The 18,470-nt window shown below is 40.3% G+C and overlaps 1 protein-coding gene across 2 annotated transcripts; it reads left to right on the top strand.

The window, feature by feature from the left end:
- Positions 1–874: 874 nt before the first annotated feature.
- Positions 875–13,534, top strand: polr1c (RNA polymerase I and III subunit C). Of its 2 annotated transcripts, XM_074676515.1 has the most exons (9): positions 875–1,015; positions 2,412–2,483; positions 3,142–3,249; positions 3,366–3,498; positions 4,547–4,675; positions 5,796–5,948; positions 8,029–8,178; positions 12,219–12,335; positions 12,436–13,534. In XM_074676515.1, exons 1-9 carry the CDS (start codon positions 944–946, stop codon positions 12,552–12,554), a joined length of 1,053 nt encoding a protein of 350 aa, XP_074532616.1. In that variant the 5' UTR covers positions 875–943; the 3' UTR covers positions 12,555–13,534. The 2 variants fall into 2 exon arrangements, with proteins under 2 accessions (XP_074532616.1, XP_074532615.1); XM_074676514.1 differs by lacking the exons at positions 12,219–12,335; positions 12,436–13,534 and adding an exon at positions 9,792–10,062.
- The last annotated feature ends 4,936 nt before the right edge of the window (positions 13,535–18,470 follow it).

The following is an 18,470-nucleotide window of genomic DNA, read 5'->3' on the forward strand; positions in this document are numbered from 1 at the left end:
GAGTGACACACAAAAGAGTTAAGTGGTGGACATGGTATAAGTTGTTATTTTCAGAGGTGTATTTTGTTACTTACATTTAATTTGGAATTTACCACGCACCTCCGCTGGTGCGTCTTTTCCTTCCATTTTTTTCCCTTTTTTGTAGATTCACGCGTTGCATGTTGGGTATTTATAGCCATGGCAAGGCAGCGAAGGATACACCTGTGTATCCTTGGTCAATTAGCCACATGCTTACCAAACGGAGGACATATGCCTCTGGAGGACATGAACATTGGAACAGCACTTGGGCAGCGACTGATGATGTGGATGCCTGCCCACCCCATGCCCACATCAGACCAAGGCAAGGCAAGGTACCTTGGCTTTGGGAAACAGCCAAAGCCAGCTCTCGTGTTTCCGCGATCATAGCTCCTCCGATCAGTCTCCTCCATCCTCTCTCCTCCAAGCGCAATTATCGCTCACTTCCGGTCCGGAGATAGGATGGAGGAGGCACGAAGTTAACGCGAGACGTACCCAAGGAAAATGGGGCGGTTGGTGGTGGAGTTTCTCAAGAGCATAAGGATATATGATAGATTATAAGGATAAGGGGTTTAGGATTTTTTTAAATTTATTTATTTATTTATTTTTTTAATTGTGACTATTATGTATTTGATTATATTATTATCAAATTAAATAGATTTATTTGTTTGTTTATTTATTTATTTGTTTTTATTTATTTGTTTATTTATTAAATTTTATTATTTTGGTTATTTAGTAGTTAATTTCCATTTATTTACGTAGGACAAGAAAGAAGTAGGTAGAGTCATTGGAGCCTGGCCCACTCCGGGGCCAGAAGGTGGCGGTAACGCCCGTTTTAAGGTGGCCAACCGCCGTTAAACACCACAAAGAAGAAGAAGAAGAAACTGGGGCGGAAGTGTGGGCGGGACTGAGCGATCCAAACACCAAAATGGCGGCGTGCATGGAGAACGTGGAAGAAATTAGAAACAGGGTGATATTAGGAGAGTTTGGAGTGAAGAATGTGAGTCGGTGTTTTTAATTTCAGGCTTTTATTAACGGTCTGTCAGATACGAACCTGGATCACCAGATCCGATCAGCTGCGGCTGAAACCGCGTGCTTAGGGTACCGAGCATTTCGTGCTGATTTATCTGTTTGATTTGGATTACTGTCTTTAACTCAGGACACGTGGAAATGTTTGGAAATTTTACCGTCTTTTGCGGGGTGAAGTATATAGCCTATAAATAAAACGTCTGACTGTGACACTCTAAGGCTGACAGTTCTACTGGTGCTCTCTTAATGACTGCATGTGAACGTTTAAGAACATCACAGAATCAGCAGGCGGCTCTTCACACTGTCAGCAGAATACAACACGAGTAAAAAACATTTAGTGATACGAAAGACGAAACATATTATCACAGAAAGAAAAGGCGTATTTTAAGATTTAAAAAAGCGAAAATACTGGGTGTGCTATGGGGAGTAAACGAAACTGAAGAAGTGGCTAATATAGCAAATTTTACAGGAAAATCGCGCTTAAGTCCTAAACTATATGAAGAGGGAATGGTAATGGAGGCTTGACAGAATTATACCAGGCAGTGACATTTACTGGCTACTTCAATGTCAGGATTGTACACGTAAAATTAATGTAGAATTATTTAGAACGTCATTTATCACGTGGGAACCCTCTGAACTAGGAGTGGGATGTAAATATGATTTCATACAAAACTAAAAAGAAAGCCTTATTGAAATTTTTTTATCTGTGTATTTTTATGAAATACATCAAGGCCTGAACTGTGATTTTATTATTTAGTCTCTTATTTAGCTTATTTGTCAAATCTGGACTTTATAGTAATATTATTAAGAATCATCTCTTTTTATATATATATGTTTTGGGGTTAAAATAGTATAAAATAGAAACGTGCTGAAATGGTTGAACCAACAAGGAATGTATTCTACACACTAAAAATATTATCTGAAACACCAACTCTCCCCATCCAAATTCCAATAATATTCAAAAGACCTGAGGCTGTAACTGCTGCCAAAGGTGCATTATCAAAGTATTGAGTAAAAGCTGTGAATACTGATGGACACATGATGTCTTAGTTTTTGATTTGTTGTATTAAATTTGCAAAAATAAAAACACAACTTTTTTCATTTCATCATTATGGGGCATTTAGAGGGGAAATGAATTTATTTGATGTTAGAATGAGGCTGTAACTTAACAAAATGTAGAAAAAGTAAAGCTCTGTGAATACTTTCCAGCCATAGTGTACATTTAACATCAAGAGAGTGAATTTTGGATGACATTACAGGAGCTTTTTCTCCTCTGTGCTAGGAAAAAAGCCCAACAGGAACATGAAATATTTAAAAACAAGAACCTTGTTCTGCTTATTTATTAATTGATCTTTGGTTGATTTCAGGTTCATACAACAGATTTTCCTAGGAACTACCCTGGCTATGATGACACCTGGGATATGCAAAAGTTTCAGAAGGTATAGTTGAGCATTTAAGTCTTGAGTTGTCTTTTTATGTGTTTGGATGTAATTGGAATGTCAGAGGAACAATGATTTTGTTTTCTTCTAAATATTACTGATGCAGTTATAAGAAAAAGAAGTATCAGGTTGGTATGTAAGAACAGGATTGTGCAAAACCTCGAAGGGTTAAAGATTCTCTTTGTGAGTGACAAAATCATAAACTTAGCCAGGCCAGCAAACATTTTCTGTGTTCCTGAAAACTGTCTGATAAAGTCTCTCTGACAGGAGGTTCAGTTTTTATTGAACAAGGGATTTGGTTGTGGGTTCAGACTCAGATAGAAGGACAGGCCTTTTTCTTTGATTATTTCCTCATAGCATTGTCCTGGGGTAGAGCCAAATTTTTCAGCACTAGCCTTCACAAAGTAACCTTTATGTAAAAGCCATAAGACAGCCTGGTAAAGGTTTGATCAAAAGCGGACTTTAAATTGCATATGTGCATAACGAAAAGAAACCCAAGCTAATTAAGCCTGAGACATTATTTGCTGTGCCACAGAAAAGTATTCCTCCTATGTCTTTTTTACTTTTGGTGCTAAGTGAAACCCTGTTTGAAAAGTTTGAGTGTTTTGAAAACAACTAATGATTTCTCATTAAGTTATGGTCTGCCCTCTGTGAACAGAACTTCAGGATTGACATTGTGAGTCTGGATGAGAGCAGTATGGAGTTTGACATGGTGGGCATCGATGCAGCCATCGCCAACGCCTTCAGGAGGATCTTACTAGCAGAGGTGGGGTCATTAATCATGATTTCACTTGAGGTCTTTAATGGAAAAAAAAGGTTTATTTTATTTCAAGAGCATATACTTGCTTCAGTGAAAATGTAGTCTTTGGTTTCTGTCTGTAGGTTCCGACCATGGCCATAGAGAAAGTGTTTGTCTATAACAACACATCCATTGTTCAAGATGAAGTCCTTGCCCACAGATTAGGCCTCATTCCCATTAAAGCTGACCCACGCTTGTTTGAGTACAGGAACACAGGTAAATAACATTTTTTACTGTCTTTACTTTCTGTAACTGCTATTTAAAATAGAAATGAGCATTTTTTACTTTATTAATCCCTGAAGGGAAATTCAGAGTCACAGCAGCAAAACAAGGAAGTTTTAAGTGTAAAAAAATCAAGAATATATAAATAGAATAATACACTGCCTGGCCAAAAAACAAGTTGCCACCAAAAAAGGTCACACACTCTATTTCATTGGACTAGCTTTGATTACAGCATACCTTTGCTGTGGCATTGTTTCAATAAGCTTCTGCAATGTCACAAGATTTATTTCCACCCAGTGTTGCATTAATTTTTCACCAGGATCTTGCATTGATGATGGTAGAGTCTGACCGCTGCACAAAGCTGTCTCCAGCACATCCCAAAGATTGTCAATGGGGTTAAGGTCTGGACTCTGTGGGGACCAGTCCATATGTGAAAAAAAGTCTCATGCTCCCTGAACCACTCTATCACAATTTGAGCTCAATGAATCCTGGCGTTGCCATCTTGGAATATGGCTGTGCCATCAGGGAAGAAAAAATCCACCGATGGAATAACCTGGTCACTCACTATATTCAGGTGGTCAGCTGACCTCTTTGAGTGTGTAAACAGTGCGACCATGGCTCTATGTAGAATCTCTGGAAACACACAGAATGACAAAAAAGTTAAAACACCACTACAGATATAACCAGTTTGGTGTCAATGACCAACAATATGAGCCATAAAAAGTAGTGACAGGCTCCAAACATAAAGAGAACCAAAAAGAGAAAAAAGAACAATGAAGAGCGAGCAATTAAAAGTTTGGTCATAATCTTCATGATAATCTTTTGGTGCCCTTAGAAGTGGCCTCACTTGAGAATTGACACATGTTTTTGTGCAAGGATCAGTTGTAGTGTTAACATGGATAACTCTACACCAAAGAGGACATTTGTCTGGTATCATTCCATCAAAAGAAAAAAGTTTAGATATTTTTCGTAACAAGTCTGGCCTCACTGTACAAAGTTGTTTGTAAGATGGACCTGCCTTGATATTCATTGTTTATTTCAGGTGAAGATTCTGCAGAAGAAGGCTCAGAAATTGACACCATTCAGCTCCAACTAAAGATTAAATGCAGCAGAAACCCCAGAGCAAGCAAAGACTCCTCTGACCCACGAGAGCTGTATCTAAACCACATGGGTAAGTTTCAGCTCAGGCCCTGAGAGGCATTTTGAAGAATACAGACGTACAAATAGCAGCTGGTTGGGGTCAGGCAATTCAACAAGGCATGTCTGTCTCATCAGCAGGTGAGGATAGAATGTCAGGGTTCGCTGAGCAGAGTGGGATGTAGATAAGTCAGCACAGTCAGCTGCTTGATTCCAGGGAGAACTGGGAGTGCATGAAGTTGTTGGTATGAAGGTTTTCATGGATTAGATGTTGAGAGGTAAAGCCATTTGGGGATCAACACCTGAAAAAAAACTTTTTTCAGCTGAAAGTAACATTAATGCTTTATTTAATGCCTCTCCAGAAAATCTGTTCAATTCTGTCTCCTGGTCCCAGATGATCAGTGGTCAGTTTCCTGCAGTGTTACGTGCTGCGTAAACACCAGCAAACTCTGCTTCTGATCAAGGAACATGTTGTCCATTAGCGGGCGCTATGGGGCAAATATGTCAGGATGGTTTTATTGCAAGATCAGAATCTGGATTTCATCAGGATTGTTTTTCAGATTCAGACTATTTTGACCTCAAACAATATTTTTAGACCCAAATATTTCTGATCCTGCATTCAGAACCCTTTCCCTGCTCCATTTCCTAACTTCTATCCAGTCATTTGTCCTCTGAAGTGTTTTTTGAACTCATCCTGGTAAATACTTTTATTTAAAGATGTCAGCTGAAGAGTTGTTGAGTTGCTACAGAATGTACAAAGCTGTAGCTCAGGACCAGCAGCCTATTAACAGTCCACATGGAGTTTAAAGAGGCCTTACAGATGTACTAGATATGCTATAAAATTGAAATGTACACATCATTTAGAATGTGATCAATATCTTTGCCATGAACCATTCATTTTAAGATGGGAGCAGAGAGCTACATTTTCAAATTCCTCTTTCTTCATATTCTGGCTGTAAAGCCATTAAAAGCCATGTGGTATGATGTGGTAGCTATTAGCATTTCTTATACCTGGAATTGCATAAACTTAATACTATAAGAACTGCAGTGGGCTCTGAGAGCCATATATTAATAGTTTTTTTTATGGCGATGCTAATACTTTCATGAAGGACAATCAGTGCTATGTGTTTATTTCAAATTCTTCTCTGTCTCAGTTTATTCCAAGGACATAAAGTGGGTCCCTATTGGAAACCAGGCAGATGTATTTGCCGACTGCAACATTGGACCTGTTCATGATGACATCCTGATCGCTCAGCTAAGACCAGGACAGGAACTAGACATCATTATGCACTGTGTTAAAGGAATAGGTAAGAGCTACTGTTGGTCTGCTTCAGAAGTTAACCATCTCAGAGGATGCAAACATTAGAAATATGGAAGGTCCTTATGATCTGATGCTTCCATCACTGTGTAAAAGTACTTCAGTGTTTATACCGATGGTCTAATCCAGAAAGTGTCTGACTTGAGAGGAGGGAAAAGCTTCATTCTTCCAAAAGATATTCCTACACTTGGTCAGGGATCTAAAAACTTGATGCATAAAGTAAGAGTGCCATTGAAAAGGATAGCTTAGAATTGAACAAACTGCACAGCATCTGTGTTGTAAAGAGCACGAGGCAACACAATCCTGCAGGGTATGGGAAAATATCTGTGTGGAACTAGAAAAGCAATTTCTGAAGAAATTGCGCTTTGAATGCAGAATGCTGAAGCAGCTTGCGCTGAACTGCTAATACAGAATGCTGAACATGAATGACTGAAGATTTGTCTAAAAATGGTTGAACAAAGTTTTGAAAATCTTGCGCTGAAATGCTAATGCAGAATGCTGAATTAGCCTCACATGAACTCTTGGATGAAAGGAAATGAATGGATGAATCAATGGAATGAATAAATTAATGTAAAGTTTAAATGGCTGCATCTATTAAAAAAATTAAAGGAATGAATTAAATTAAAAGAACATTTATGGAAATAATGACCTCGCTGAGGGAAAATGAAAGTCTGACCTCTTAAATGCTGTTATAATGTAATTCTGTGCACCCTGTGTGTGAGATTTTAATCATGTAAGCCTGTCAGCTGAGGCTCATCTGAAGCCAGATGTTGGCATGGTGATCAGTGTTTACCAACTGCCATCACAGAGCTGGTGGAGTCTGTTGATTCCCAACACATTCCCACTGAAATGGTGTTAAAGTGCCAGCAATTCTAACAAAAAATAAAATGAATGAATCATGAAGCATGAATCATTGTAATGGAAAAATGGATTTAGAAGTTTGAATGGCTAAATCAATTTAAGAATTAAAGGAAGGAATTTAAAATTAAAGACAAAAAATCTAGGAAGATAAGGAGCTAACTTAGGGAAATGGAAGTCAAATGCTGTTCAAGTGTGATACTTTGTGCCCTGTGTGTGTGTTCAATCATGTAGACCTGTCTGCTGAGGCTAATCTGAAGCCAGATTTTGCATTGGTGATCACTGTTAGATAAACACACGTGTGTGTCTTTGTTCCTGGATGTTTTGATGAGTATGTAAACAGCTGCATGAGATGACAGGTTGTCATGGTGACCTGTTCAGCTGCAGCTGTTGAACTTTTCTCTGTTAATCTCAGGACATTTTGTGGCAAAGCAAGAGTCCAAATCGCCTGTCACCTTGCCAAATCCGTAAGGGCTAGAACAAAAATGAACACACCGTAAGAACCCCAAGACCCTGAGGAAGCTGTTCTGTGCGCAGAAATGTGCCCATGATGGCGAGAGACAAATGAGTAAAATTTGACTGATCTCTGAAAAAAACCCTCAGGAATAAACATTGGAGTGCATGGGTGCTGAAGCTGACTTTGCCTGACAGTTGGCCATTTTGTGAAAAAGTGCTCTATCCTTCTGCTTTAAAAACCACTTTGTAAGAAGCGGGACAAGATTGCCTACATTTTGAGGCCTTTTATGTGTTGATAGTTTAAAAAATGTGGCCAAGAGAGCAATTTACCCAGAAAGTTTCCAGGTTTTGCCTCCCCCTCTCCCCACTCTGTCGTTTGAATCTCCCACTCTAAGCTAAAACATTCCATCCAGTACACACCATTGTTAAATGGCTTGAAGAGCTGAAAATCATCATGACCTTTGAAGGGTCATTGTGAAGAAACTATGAATGCTAGGAAAAATTCGAAACCCACTGAATGAAGCTGAAGTATAGCTGAATGTTTTGAAGTTTGAATGAAGTTTGTAGCTGAATGTATGACTGAATGAGAAGGGTTTGAAGCAGGCTGAAAAAATGTCCTGAAGGAAGAAAAATTTGAAAGTCGCATTCATCTCTGTGAGACCAAAATCGCGTTAATCATTGAATATCTCTGGAAGTATTTTTGAAAATTTTCTGAAAAGTCATAGCCCACCTAACCCCGCCTGTTCTCTGCTTAGGTAAGGACCACGCAAAGTTCTCTCCAGTAGCTACAGCCAGCTATCGTCTCCTCCCAGAGATCACTCTGCAGGAACCAGTGGAGGGAGAGAAGGCAGAGCGCTTAAAGCGCTGTTTTTCACAAGGAGTTATAGACCTACAGGATGTCAATGGTAAGAAGAATTTTTACATACAGGAGGAGACTAAGGCTGCGGTCGAATAGTCATTTTTGCTTAGGAAGGTTCTTAACGGAGTGAAATGACCCGGAAGTATCTAACTGACAGCCATGATAAGAGCTGTTAGAATCCTCTAGATGCAAAGGAAAGGAGATTCAATGCTTCCTTTCAAATCTCCTTTAGCATAGGGTACATCTGACCATCCTTTCCGAAAGGAAAGGAGGCAATGCCGTCCCACAATTCCTTGCGGCAACAATATTTAACGTGACCAGCCCTTTACAAACACAAACGAAAAACCCAAAGAAGAAGGTACCTAGAGGAAAACATGACCAAAAAAGGACAGAGATCACCATGTAAGTTACTGTTGATTATAAAGAATTGTCAATTAGAGGCTGACATTTTTTTAACTTTTGCTTCCTTCCGAGATCAGGGCTCCACTTTAGAAGTGTCCCACTCGCTGGGCTCAAAGTGCAACTGAAAGGCTCTGGGTCACCTGACTCCACTAGCTCACTGGAGCCAGATCAATAATGCCTTTAGAAATAACACATAATGACATCATTTTCATACTTTATCAAACTGTTGTTTTGTCAGAGATCAGCGTGAGATAACACCGTTTTTGACTGATTCAGCGTCAGTTTCATGCCTTGGTGAAATCCTGTCATTATTTTCAAATCTTTCAGCTAGTGCGTGCCAAAGATTTAAGAGAAGATGATCTGCAAAGATTTTCCATGTGTGATACAACCCGGTTTCATAATCTTTGAAGAATTTTAAATTCCTGTAGTGTGAGTTTGAATGCAAAGTAAGAAGTAAGGACCCATCTATTAAACTGACAGAACTGGACAGATCTCTTGTTGCAGTTTTTTTAAACAGTTAAAACATAAAGGTATTGTCAGTGCTTAATGGTAAGAATTGCTCAATAAAAAAGTAAAAAGAAAGGTCATACGTTTAGGTTTATTACACTAAGGTAGACATTTTTGTTTGGATTGAGGCAGTAAATGGCTTCTAATTTTACCACAGATGAACTGTACCTGTTGAATGGGGAGAAAATCAGCCAGGAGTGGGACCGGACAGGATTTTTTTTTTTTGACCCTGGCCCGGGGTTGGGACAGGACAGGATTATTTTCTGTGGGAGCGGGATGGGACAGGACTGAATATCCACTCCCGTGTCAGGCTCTATTGTCAGTCTTATGCCATAACCTCTCAATATGCGTACTGTTATATGTTTTGAACTCTCAACAGTAGGCTATGTTAAAAAACTTCACACCAACTATGAACGTCGCGCTACTGTTGTAACATTATGAAATTCAAGTTAATGTTTTAGTGTAAGATAGGTACAGTGTGCGTTAGTCATGTCGTCATTTGAGCGTTGATTTATTGGCGGCCCTTAAAGGGCAACTCCGGTTTTTTGACACCTGGACCTTATTTATAGGTGTGTGCATGCTCATATACTCACGCAGATAAACATTGTGCAGCTCGTAGTCCTTCAGAAGTTATTTAGGTCCAACCGATCTTAGCCACACTTAACGAGGGCCACGGCAAGGGAGCTTCAGCGTGGGACATAATCTCTGCAAAATCGCTCATTTCGGCTATGTTTTTTCATCCATCACCAGTGTTATCACCAGCACACTCCTCTTCTGTTGCCATTGGTGAACACTGTCCACAAGCGCACCACCAGTTTGCAGAGTCGTGGACGTGCTCCTGTTTGTTGTTCTGGAGCCAGCTCTTCGTCTCTCTCCCTCTGCATCCTTCTTTCATGGAGCTCCTTGTCCGTGTACTCAGGCTCAAACCGGTAAGGACAACCGTCAAACGTTTGTTTACCAGGTCAGCTCTGGGTCAGCTGACCCACCTTAAGACGGTAGACGAGCTGACTTTATGATAACACTGGCGATGGATGAAAAAATATAGCCGAAATGAGCGATTTTGCAGAGATTATGTCCCGTGCTGAAGCTCCCTTGCCGTGGCCCCGGCTAAGTGCAGCTAAAATCAGTTGGATTTAAATAACTTCTGAAGGACTCCGAGCTGCACGATGTTTGTCTGAATGAGTATATGAGCATGCACACTAGAGGTAGAACAATATATCGGCCGGCCGATATATCGGGCCGATATTTGGACATTTGTCTCTATCGGCCATCGGCCATATTTTCTTTTGAAAAGCTGATTTTTGATCCGTTGTATAAAATGACGCAATTTTTGATCAGGCACAAAAAAGATGAGCACCTCAAACTTGTGGAACCACTTGGATACATTACATACTTTTGTTCAAATTATATTGATAAGTTTAAATTTATTTTTTGACATTTTAAGAAGAGTGTGAATGTTTACTACTGCTTGTTACATTGTGTGTTTACTCAGACAAAATATTTCATTGTTTTGAAAGCTGAATAAATGTTCAGAGGACTTGACAAGACTTGTTGTAATAGATTTCTTTTAGTTGCCCAGAAATTGCTGCGTTTCACAAAAATGTGATAAATATATATTTATTTAACAATCGGCCTGAATATCAAATTGGAAAAATCGGCTATGCATATCGGCATCGGCTGCCCAAATTTGGAAAGCATCGGCATCGGCATCGGCCCCCAAAAAAACCATATTGGTCGACCTATAATGCACACACCTATAAACAAGGTCCAGGTGTCAAAAAAACGGAGTTGCCCTTTAAGCAAGATCATAATTAATAATAATAATTAATTTGACTGTAGTCACAGACGCTGACACGCTCGCCTTAATAAAGGCACGTGTCCGGCTGGAGCATCTTTTCAGTGGGAGGAGGAATGCGGCCAAGTCAGGCTTGGGAGTAAGTATCCTGTATTTATGGGGCAAAACATTAATAGGATAAATAGTATCAGAGATTTGCTTTTTGTAGTTTATCTTCAGGACATTGTAGTTCCACAACCGACTGACGTCACTGACATCCGCCATTGCATGATTACATAGCCCAGTGTAAGTGCAGTCGAATTCTCTTAACACCGCGGTTGTCTATCCCTAAGTCCCTCTAAATTCTTCTACACATCTTTCCTTGACCTCATGACATTTCCCATCGAGGTCAAGGAAAAATGGTTAGGAAAAGACGATAGGACGGACTTTTCGACCGCAGCCTAAATACCACAGACTGCCATGTTGAGGGTTTGATGACTTTGGAATATACACTCACCGGCCACTTTATTAGGCACACCTGTCCAACTGCCTGTTAACGCAAATTTCTAATCAGCTAATCACATGGCAGCAACATTTAGGCATGTAGACATGGTCAAGATGATCTGCTGCAGTTCAAAGCAAGCATCAGAATGGGGAAGAAAGGTGATTTAAGGGACTTTCAACGCGTCATGGTTGTTGGTGCCAGATGGGCTGTTCTGAGTATTCCAGAAACTGCTTATCTACTGGGATTTTAACCCACAACCAATCTCTAGGGTTTACAGATAATGGTCCCAAAAAGAGAAAATATCCAGTGAGCGGCAGTTCTGTGGGCCAAAATGTCTTGTTGATGCCAGAGGTCAGAGGAGAATGGACAGACTGGTTGGAGCTGATAGAAAGGCAACAGGCACTCAAAGACCGAGGTCTGCAGAAGAGCATCTCTGAACACACAACACGTCCAACATTGAGGCAGATGGGCTACAGCAGCAGAAGACCACACCGGGTGACCCTCCTGTCAGCTGAGAACAGGAAACTGAGGCTACAATTCACACAGCAACACCAAAACTGGACAACAGAAGATTGGAAAAACTTTGCCTGGTCTGATGAGTCTGGATTTCTACTCCAAATTCAGATGGTAGGGTCAGAATTTGGCATCAACAGCATGAAAGCATGGATCCATCCTGCCTTGTATCAATGGTTCAGGCTGGTGGTGGTGGTGTAATGGTGTCGGGGATATACCCGGAACTAGCAAGGTGTACCTAATAAAAGTGGCTGGTGAGTGTAGATTGAAACAGAGTAACCATCTGTTCATATGATAAATTCTTACCCATTTCATTGTTTCTGTCATGTTAATTTCCATTGTGAGACCCACTGCTCAGTAAAAGAATGATTTTTTTTACCTCCAGGGAAGAAAGTTGCCCAAGTGGTCAACAGTCGCCTGGATACATGTAGTAGAGAAGTCCTTAGACACGATGACCTGAAGAGCGTGGTGAAGCTCGGAAGAGTGCGAGACCATTTCATCTGTATGTAAATACAGCCTTTTGGTGACATGTTAAAAAAGCCAACCATTTAACTGAATTAACACTCTAAACAGATGGATCTCTTCTATTGTTGTCTCCACAGTTACTGTAGAATCTACTGGCATCCTGCCTCCAGAGGTTTTGGTCACAGAGGCTATCAAAATCCTGATGGCTAAATGTCAGAGGTTTCTCAATGAACTGGACTCTCCTGACTTGGGATAAAATATCCACTGTGTGTGCCTGGATTGGACAGCCTATCAGGGCTTGTACATGTGGAAGATCTGTGTCAGACTCTTGTGTATTAATGAAACCTGCTTGAACTTTGAGAAGAAGATTTTGGTTAACAGTCATTGGTCAAACTGTAAGTTTGCTTAACCATATATATTATTTTGTATTCTTAAGCTGTCAATGGGCCAGGTTTTCTTAAGATTAAAATCCAAATACCATTAACTCACTAGGCTTGCAAACTTCTGAATACTTAAGAGTCCGAAGAGGCTTTCGTTAAAAGTCTATTGGCTTAATTAAGCCTCCATCATCTTTGCTAACAATCCTCTCAAAAACATGCTTTGTAACATGAATAAATGAAGATTTGTGCTAAGATTATTTTAGAGCACTTGGGACAAATAAAAAAATCAACTATTACATTAGAACTTTGCTCTTTCCTATTGACAAAAGCCTCGTTTCCACCAAGTGGTTCAGTTCACTTCGTCCTAGTACAGCATGCATTTTGTGGTTTCCCTTGACTAAAACCAGGACAGGTCCCCAAATTACCTGCTCGTATTGTCCCACTTTTTGGTAACCTCTGTTGAGATGCCTGACATACTGACTCAATCCCAGAAGGTGGAGCTATAAACACTGCAATCGGTTGATTAGGGGAAAGCATCATCACTTCCAGTTTGATAAAGAACAGCGCATAACCCTGTCATGTTTAAATCCTTGATCGACCTTCTGAAGAAAACTTTCTTTTGGTTTGGAATTTTGATGTCTTCCATCATTGCTCTTTGTTTACTGTGTTGCATTTTTCTTCTTCATTGGGTTTATAGCGGGATGCACTGTGTCATGCTGTCATGCCATTATGCTATTATATTGCTGAAACGGCTATCAGAAACGGCTTACATGCCCCTGCCAAGAAGTCCACAATACAGATTTAGGTAACCCTATTCAGATTAAATATTTTGAAAATCGCAAAATACACTGCCACTTAGCTTCTTCTTGCACTGAAGATAGTGTTTTCTTATATAATGCTTCAGTCTCAACGTTGTTCATGCAGTTGTTGCACATAATGATTAAGTGTGATGTCCAGCACATACTGGAAATGAGAGTCCAGCCAGTCTTAGAAGCTCTTGGACATTCGATCTTAAATAACTTGTAAAAAAAGGAGCAACTGTTGAAAAAGATGCCTGTCTGCAAATTATTAATCAATACAGTGGCATTTACAATGGAAGAAGATGATACACTTTGCACTGTGTCACAACACAGGAACAAAAATAGAGGGGTGTGAGGACAGTATATAGAAACCAGGTAAATACTGCTTGGTGAGGAGAATAAAAAGGAGGACTGCATTGATAAGTACTACTCATTAACAAAATTCACAGAAAAGAAAAGGAAAGGACTCTCATAATAAAATAGAATTTATAATATTTTTTTTCTATCACATTTAATTTTTGGGGGGGCTTTGGCGACTGTATTCTTAAAAAAGATATCGTTAATATAAATTCTTTTAACACAGAAACTTGGTTCGTTTACAAAATTAGTAACAGTTTGGTTGCTATTGTTAACTCAGCTATTTGGAAATTATCAGTGATTTTGCCTATTAATTCAGTATTTAAAAGGGTATTTTGATGTTGCAAAACTAAAAAAATCAGTATAGGTCAGTGCTGACTCAGATAGGATATATAGGCCTATAGGATATATAGGCCTATATGTGTGTGTGTGTGTGTGTGTGTGTGTGTGTGTGTGTGTAAAACGTACCTTGGTCTTGGACCAAGGTACGTTTATAAGTCTGTTACCCTGGCATAACAGACACAAGCAAAAAAAAAGAAATCAGGCTGTTTTTTTGTTTTGTGCAAAAAACAACAAAAAAATGGGACATGGCTAGTTTTATCGTTTTTGTGTTTTGCACGAAAAAAAACAAGAAACTCCCTGTTTTTGTATATTTTTTGTTCTCACACAAAAAATGAAAATTCCATTTCATAATTCATATGAAAATATTTATGAAATATAAATTTCATAAAAGAAGATTGAGAACCCCACTTTAAGTGCATTGACTGCATTCCAAATCAACACAAGTGGTGTACACAGTACACACACACACACACACACACATACACACATATATATGTATATATATAAATAAATATATATATATCCCAGCTGTCATTGGGCGAGAGTCGGGGTACACCCTGGACTGGTTGCCAGCCAGTCACAGGGCTGACAGAGACAGACAACCATTCATGCACACACTCACACCTAGGGACAATTTAACCTGATGACTGTGTGTGTGTGTGTGTGTGTGTGTGTGTGTGTGTGCGCGCGCGCGTGTGTGTGTGTGCGCGCGTGTGTGCGTGTGTGTGTGTGTACTGTGTGCACCACTTGTGTTGATTAGGAATAAATGCATGCAATGCACTGAAAGTCTGGTTCTCCAGGCCTGCCAGAGAGACTTTTATTGTGAAGGGCACAGCAACATAATGAAATATGAAGTGGAATTTTCATTTTTTGTGTGAAAAAGAAAAAAAAACAACTAAAACTGGCCGTTTCTTGTTTTTTGTGCAAAACACAATTAATCCAGTCCGAGCTATGTGATCTATTGATTTTACTGTCATTAGGAGCACAGAGCGAATTTTTCCCTCATCTTTTTCCCTTTTTGTACAAACTAATCACAGCTTTTAGGAGACTATGTCATCCCTAGCAACGGGGTTAACCACACCTCTTCACTAAGATAAAAGTTTCAGTCCCCTCTTTGCTCAGAGCTGAGGCCTATATCACGAAGCAGGATTAGTGTCTCAGCGAGATAACTTCAGGGTTAACTCTCGATTACCAAAAGCACGAAACCGGTTCCTTTTTTATCAAAGTAGATCACCATGGTGACCTACTCTGAACGGCTATCCTGCTCTGGAGCAGGATAAGTTGGAGGTTGAATCAGATCCTATAAAAAGCCCCTCCCACCGGCCAATCGGCTTCTCAGAAACGATGGCCTGCCCTTTTCTCCCGAACCCGGTGGACAGAGGCACACAAGTTGTAAGAAGAGCTTTACGAAGAGAAAGGGTGTTTAAAGATCGATCAGATCCACTCGATCAAAGCGATGATTCCCTGTATGAGAGGTATAGGTTCTGACGGCCTGGACTACTCTACCTCTGAGAAATATTAGAGCCGTACATTGCCTGTGCAACCCTCAGGAGCGGTGCACTGACTGTCCCACAGACATTGTGCATCGCCCTGCGGTTCTTTGCCACGGGCAGCTACATGTACTCTGTCGGGGATGAGGAGCGGCCGAGCAAGTTTACGGCATCCCGATTTGGCTGCTGCCCTCACGTAATTTAGGGATTAATTCATAGCGATCCCAGGATGAATGGGAAGGAGGTGGAGTCAGTTACCTGTGATAGGTAGCTGATTCTGAACAAAAGATGAAGGAATTCTAGCGAATATTTTGTCAATGAAATGTACACACAGCAGAACATATCACCACTTTTTTTGGGAACATTTTAGGGGAAGCTGAGCTTCCCTTGTAGTCTTAGAGCAATCGCCACTGCTTGAAACAGACTTATCAGACGTGATGATGTTCTTGTATTTGTTTTTTATCTGCTCCCATGTTCTTCTGACTCCAGGAGGATTACATCTGGGAGAATGAAATGATAATTGGAATACACGCAAGTCATTTGCACAGTAGCATTTATTATTTTATTAGATTTAGAAGTGTGATCACTATCATACTGAGTCACTGATGAGTAACTTAGGCATTTACACAGTCCGCTATGCGTTGCCATGCATTTTGCCTGCGGTTGGCTGCTGCTACCGTGTTCCCCCACCCACCCGAGTTATTGCTTCTTTCCTTGTATTGCTGCATTATCAGCCGCTGCGCTTCAGCGGTGACGTACGGAGGATTGTGATTGATCAGCTGCCTCTGAGCCCTCCTCTTTTACGTGCGCGTCCACGGCTCTCGATGATTCAATCCTGGGTTGAGTTACCGTGTTGATAACTCACGTCGTGCTATCGATTATCCTGATTGCCTATGTTACGGTTACTCAATCCTGGATAGGTGTGAGTTACCGCGGATAAGTTGACCGCGCTTTGTGATATAGGCCTCTGCTCTCAGAAACTTCCAGGATACCCCTGAAGCTAAGATTCCTAGCTTGGAATATTTAGGCAAAGGTAGGAGCTCTCTGAGAGGACTCTGAGAAGCTTTGTTTGTATGAGCCCTGCGCTACACCCTGTGTTAGTAGTACTGTGACAAGCCAATTCTACTTGAACCAAATCATTATGCCAGTCATTGTGCCTTTGCTATCGCAACACAGACCTAAATTAATCTTCATGGACCACAAAGCCCCAGCTCATTGAGGTCTAACCATCAGGGAATGGCAGCAGGTACCTCAAATGGCATAATCTGCTCTTTCTCCAGACCTGAAGTCATCACTCAGCAGTGTTTCCCAAACTTTTTTTCAGGTGACCCACTTTTTGGAGGGAACAAGCCATGGCCACCCAATCTAAAATATGTTCAATATGTAAATCAATTGACAGGATAACTCTGCAAAGACAAAAAAGGGTTCCTTAATCATGTTTCTGCATCATCTTACATCTTTTGTACCAGCTAACAGGCCTAACGTGTTAGTAAGTAAGTATGTTAGTCAGAAGAGTACTCAAGGTGCCAAGGACCACCCTGAAAGTGCTCCAAAAAGACTTGGAGGCAGCAGGTACAATTGTTTCAGAGAAAAGAATAGGCAATGTACTCCACCACCATAGCCTCTATGGACACTCAGCCCACAAAACTCCATTCCTCAAGAAAAGGTATGTTGAAGCTGGTTTAAAGTTTGCTAAACAGCATTTTGACAAGCCTGTAGAATACTGGGAGAATGTTGTCTGGTCAGATGAGACCAAAATGGAACTTTTCAGCTGTCATACCATGTTTGGAGGAGAGGTGGCACTGCACATCACCCAAAAATCACTATACCAACAGTGAAGTTTGGAGTTGAAGCATCATGACATGGGGTTGTTTCTCATCTCATGGTGCTGGCAAACTTCATTTGATGGAGCCATGTATGGGGAAATTCTTGATCTGAATCTGCTGCCATCCACCAGGATGAAGATGAGACGTGGCTGGACCTTCCAGCAGGACAACAATCCAAAGCACACGGCAAAGTTGACTCTAAAATGGTTACAAAACAAGAAGATCAATCTGTTAGAATGGCCTAGTCAATCACCTGACTTAAATCCAATTGAACATTTGTGGAAAGAACTAAAGAAAAGGGTTCAACTGAGGGCACCAAAGAATATTCCAGATTTAAAGACAATTTGTGCAGAGGAATGGGCCAAAATCACACCTGAGCAGTGTGGGCCATTAGTTCAAACATACAAGAAGCTTCTGGAAGCTGTCATTGCAAACAAAGGCTTCTCCACTAAGTATTAGATGAGTCTCAGTTAGCGTATTCAATACTTTTTTCCTGTGTTATCGCACTTAATTCCACATAATCATTATTTATGGACTGAACATTGTGATTTCTTTTCATGTGTGGATTATATGAGTTAATACCAATGTCTGGTAGAAATTTTGTTTGAATTGCAGCTTTGGAAACAAATGTGATGAGAAAAAAAGTTGATGCGTTCAATACTTATTTTTCCCACTGTATATAATAATAATAATAATAATAATTGTTATTATTATTATTATTATTATTATTATTATTATTATTAGGCACACCTTGCTAGTACTGTGTTGGACCTCCTTTTGCTTTCATAACTGCCTTAATCCTTTGTGGCATAGATTCAACAAAGTACTGGAAACGTTCCTCAGAGAGTTTGGTCCATATTGACATGATAGCATCACACAGTTGCTGCAGATTTGTCAGCTGCACATCCATGATGCTAATCTCCCATTCCACCACATCCCAAAGGTGCTCTATTGGATTGAGATCTGGGGACTATGGA

The sequence above is a fragment of the Halichoeres trimaculatus genome, unplaced genomic scaffold (genome assembly GCF_033239565.1).
Source record: "Halichoeres trimaculatus isolate MK-OKI-2021-1 unplaced genomic scaffold, fHalTri1.1 fHalTri1_scaffold_8, whole genome shotgun sequence".
In the NCBI taxonomy this organism is placed as follows: Eukaryota; Metazoa; Chordata; class Actinopteri; order Labriformes; family Labridae; genus Halichoeres; species Halichoeres trimaculatus.